This window comes from Babylonia areolata, chromosome 11 (assembly GCF_041734735.1).
Source record: "Babylonia areolata isolate BAREFJ2019XMU chromosome 11, ASM4173473v1, whole genome shotgun sequence".
Classification (NCBI taxonomy): domain Eukaryota; kingdom Metazoa; phylum Mollusca; class Gastropoda; order Neogastropoda; family Buccinidae; genus Babylonia; species Babylonia areolata.
This window is the reverse complement of record NC_134886.1, coordinates 990,001-994,747: the sequence shown is the minus strand read 5'-3', so window position 1 is coordinate 994,747 and position 4,747 is coordinate 990,001. Positions and strand designations below refer to the sequence as shown.

Sequence of the window (4,747 nt, the reverse complement as noted above, 5' to 3'; positions counted from 1 at the left end):
CACACACACACACACACACACACACACACACACACACACACACACACACAATCTCCCCCCCTCCCCCCCACCCACACCCCCTCTGCTTCTCACCGACTGTCAACCTGCCCCCATCCCCCACCCCCGAACACCCCACAACCCCCACACACCTCTGGATAAATCCTGTCCCCTCTATTGACACTCTCAGTCTCAAACCCTCACGCTGCGCCTAGCACCTGAAAACAGCTGATAATGCTGATCGTTTTTTGTTTGTTTGATGCACCTCGTGCTGGCCTATATGTTCGCTGATCGTCGAGGGATAGCTTCATTGTCTCCTGGCTGTGATGGGTTACAGCTGTAGTACCTGAGACTGAAATTTATTGTGAAGGCTTCTTGTCGTGCAGGCTTCACTTTGTGCAAGGTTCTACCCCGTGTACAACTCGGAACCGTTGTTTGGATTGATGAGAGAAACATGTGGAAGGTTTGTATTTTGCAGGGCACAACGTTCAAAGGTTTTGATTAATAGAAATACCATTTTTCTTTCAATCACCTGACAACTATTCCTGCTGCTGACGAGTTTGGTAGCTGTGCATTTTGACTTCTGACCTGCACTTTCTTTTCTTTTCTTTCTTGGGTCGTGTTTTTATCAGTAAAGGTGATCTGATCTGTTTATCTTTCCTATCTCACTGTGTGACGAGGCTTGACTTGTTGGAACCAGCTGTCTTCATTTCTCAATGCGGAGAAGAGACTCGTGTTGTCTGTGACTGGTGGAGATTATTGAACTGTGTCCATTGTGGTTTCCGTCAGCGTCAAAAGAATACGTCGTCAGTTTACCAGTGCCGTATTTATTTTCTTCATGCCAGTCTGGTGACTATTTTAAAAAGAAAATTGAAGTCGTATTGTACGAATGTTTTGATACATCGATATGACGTTCCTCCCATAGATGTGCCAGCAACATTTGCTGACATCAGTTTTATGGAAACATGCATTCCACGAAAGATGAATTTAGAATTGGATGTTGCTAACAGCGACATGTGACAGTGAATCCAGGACAACGTGTGTGAGTAACATTGTGATAACACAGGCCATCATCTTTGTAACACTGTGGTAATACAGGCCATCATCTGACATCATCTGTGAGTAACACTGTGGTAATACAGGTCGTTATCCGTGAGTAATACTGTGGTAATACAGGCCATCATCTGACATCATCCGTGAGTAACATTGTGATAACACAGGCCATCATCTTTGTAACACTGTGGTCATCATCTGACACCATCTGTGAGCAACACTGTGGTAATACAGGCCATCATCTGACACCATCTGTGAGCAACACTGTGGTAATACAGGCCATCATCTGACACCATCTGTGAGTAACACTGTGGTAATACAGGCCATCATCTGTGAGTAACACTGTGGTACTCTGAAGTGCCAGTCGTGAACAGAGCTGTACTTTCCCACAGCTGGGTTCATCTGAAGATCAACATCAGGGAGAATGGCCTCGTGGGCAGCACTGCTTCCTGCCGTCCTGGTTGTGGTGTCGGTCCTCCTTCCTCTGAAGACAGGCAACACTCACCCTCCACACGCTCAGTCTGGTGCCACCCCCACCCCCACCACAGACCTTCAGGAGGGGGCACGGGACGAAGCTGAAGCACCAAGTCTGCGGGCTGCTGTATCGGCGGGGAAGGGTTTCCAACAGGACGCCACCTACCGTCTGTTGCTGGACCTGTTCCCCCAGGACCCTCCCAAGCGGCAGTACCGCCGTAAGGCTGACGACAGCAAGGTGTCGGTCCCCAGCCTGAAAGCCATGGGGGACTCCAAGCTGCTGTCAGAGTACGACCCGCTGCTCAAGTTCATGTTTGACCAAAAGTACAAGGTGAAGACCAACGTGTCCACGACAGGCAAGCACACCAAACCTGACGGCTCTCACGGCGGGGTCTCCACCGGCGGGGTGGCGAGCGGGCACAAAGAGCGGATGGACAACATCTTGAAGATCCTGGCCATATTCGGGGAGCACTTTGACACGGGGGAGGAGGAGGGGAGCACAGCGAGGAAGGAGGTGATCACAGTTACCACCACCACCCGCCGGCCCCCCGGCCTCAGAGCGGAGGACATGTCGTGCATCCACGTGGAGGGCTACGACCGGCACCAGTGGATCCGCATCGTCAACCTGTGTGCCCGGGACTGGAGCAACAAGACGGTGCTGTACCTGTGCCAGAACGCCATCATCAACGACTACGTCATGACCGACACCCCCGTGCAGGACCGACACGGCACGGTGTACGCCAACCGATTCTGCGCCTTCTGCAACCACGTGACCCTGCCCCACATCCGCAAGTGGCAGAACGCTTGGACGTGCGGCAGGAACGACAATCCCGCCACCTCCCTCTTCCACCCCGCCCCCTTCGCCGACCTCATGGCCGTGGTGACGTCACTCCGCCAGGGCAGCACGTGCCAGATGACGCGGACCCCGCCTGTGCCGTCCAGCATCCAGGCCTGCCCCACCCCGGTGCTGCGCGGCAGTCAGCACATGCCCGTGGTCAATGCCGGCAAGCACGTGCCGCCCGGTTCGGGCTACCCTGTGTCGCTCAACATCCTGATGAACTTTGACTTCTCGGGCAAGACGCACATCATGTTTGAGGACCTGTACGCTGAGGAGAGCATCGAGACCAAGCTGTGTCCCCAGGAGAACTTCGTCTGGGACGGCGAGATGGGCCGCTGCCGGGAAGTGGTGTGCGCCAAGGGATTCCACTTTGACGATACCTATACCACCTGTCTGCAGGATGACAACACCGTCATCGGCAACGAAGAGGAGGTGATGGGTCATACTTGATGCTGTATATATTATGTCTGTCAGACACACTGTACACTGTATATAGCTGTCAGACACACTGTACACTTTATACAGCCGTCAGACACACTGTACACTGTATATATTATGACTGTCAGACACACTGTACACTGTATATATTATGACTGTCAGACACACTGTACACTGTATATATTATGACTGTCAGACACACTGTACACTGTATATATTATGACTGTCAGGCACACTGTACACTGTATATATTATGACTGTCAGACACACTGTACACTGTATATAGCTGTCAGACACACTGTACACTGTATATAGCTGTCAGACACACTGTACACTGTATATATTATTACTGTCAGACACACTGTACACTGTATATAGCTGTCAGACACACTGTACACTGTATATATCATGACTGTCAGACACACTGTACACTGTATATAGCTGTCAGACACACTGTACACTGTTGATGACACTTCCCCAGATGATCACGGACCTGTCCCAGCTGGCGCAGTCCAACGACATCGAGCGGGTGACCCTTGAGGTGGAGGTGCCGTCGGGGTTCGCCGCCCTGGTGACCATCACCAGCAACGAGTTTTGGGTGGAGCAGATCGCCATGCAGCTCAACATCACCACCACCAGGATCCAGAAGTTCAATGTCACCGTGGAGAACGCCACCGGAGAGGCCAGCACGCTGCTCATCCAGAAGCTGTCCCAGGGAGACCTCCCAGCGCCGGAAGGAGAGAGCGAGGACCACGACACAGACCCTGGACCCAGCCACGGGGAAGTCGTCTGGCTAAATGTAGGAAACGTGCCGACTGAGCAGGATAATCAAGACACCTACGGATCCATGGAGAACCCAGACTCAGGATATTCTACTGCACGTTCTGACGAGGAAGGTCCGTATCATGACATGTTCGCTTCGAACGAAAGTTTAACACTTCGGACTGGCACTGGTGAAGAAAGAAACAAGAACGACTTTCCGAAGACTCCCAAATCCAGAAACAAACGAGAACCAAGAACCTGGGGTTCCACAGACCACCAGACAAGCGGCGGAACAGAGGAAGACGTTCCAGACGAGGGTCAGCCAGTCAGTGTGGACATTCAGAACGACGAAAGTCCTGACAGCCAGGTGTCTGCATCTTCAGAGCTGGACCCTCCTCCCGACCTGACCCTGCTGGAAGACCCCGACAACCCGTGCAACTTCAAGATCATCATGTCCTTCATCCTGCTGCCCCCAGAGTCGTTCCGGTCCGGGGAGAAGAGGTCTGGCAACGTGGTGGAGGCACTCAGCTCTCTGGTGTCCAGCAGTGAGTTCAAGTTCATCATCAATGGCACCAGCCTCAAGGTAAAGCTGCTGTGTCGTGTTGCGTTCCTGGTGTATTGTATTGTATTGTATTGTATTGTAGTGTACTGTAGTGTAGTGTAGTGTAGTGTAGTGTAGTGTTGTTATTTATTACGTCGTGTTGCTTTGCATTGTATTGTATATATTACGTCATATTGTATTGTATGGTGTTGTATTGTGTTGTATTGCATTGTATTTATTTCGTCGAATTGTATTTATTTATTTCGTCGTATTGTATTGTACTTATTTCGTCGTATTGTATTGTATTTATTTCGTCGTGTTGTGTTGTATTGTATTACGTCGTGTTGTGTTGTATTGTATTTATTACGTCATGTTCCATTGTATTGTATTGTATTGTATTGTACTGGCAAAATGGTTAAGACGGTCATCTGCCAATACTCAGTCCGTGAGGGTGTGGATTCGAATCCCGGTCTCGCCCTTTTTCCACACTTTGACTGGATAATCAAGCCGACCGTCTGGTCACTCGGATGAGACGATAAACCCAGGTCCCATGGGCAGCACACACCTGGCGCACTGACAAAAACCCCATGGGAGCAAGAGAGTTGTCCCCTGGCAAAATAACCCCACTCTGATAGGTACACATA

The 4,747-nt window shown here is 50.8% G+C and overlaps 1 protein-coding gene across 2 annotated transcripts in view; it reads left to right on the top strand.

Annotated features, from left to right (window-relative positions):
- The first annotated feature begins 255 nt into the window (after positions 1 to 255).
- Positions 256 to 4,747, top strand: part of LOC143287437 (uncharacterized) — a 17,123-nt gene continuing 12,631 nt past the window's right edge. Inside the window, exons 1-2 of one of the 2 annotated variants that reach the window (XM_076595423.1) lie at positions 256 to 2,794; positions 3,282 to 4,145. In XM_076595423.1, coding sequence (XP_076451538.1) covers positions 1,475 to 2,794; positions 3,282 to 4,145 — 2,184 coding nt within the window. In that variant the 5' untranslated portion in view covers positions 256 to 1,474. The remainder of the gene's footprint in view (positions 2,795 to 3,281; positions 4,146 to 4,747) is intronic. The other variant, XM_076595424.1, reaches the window with a different exon arrangement.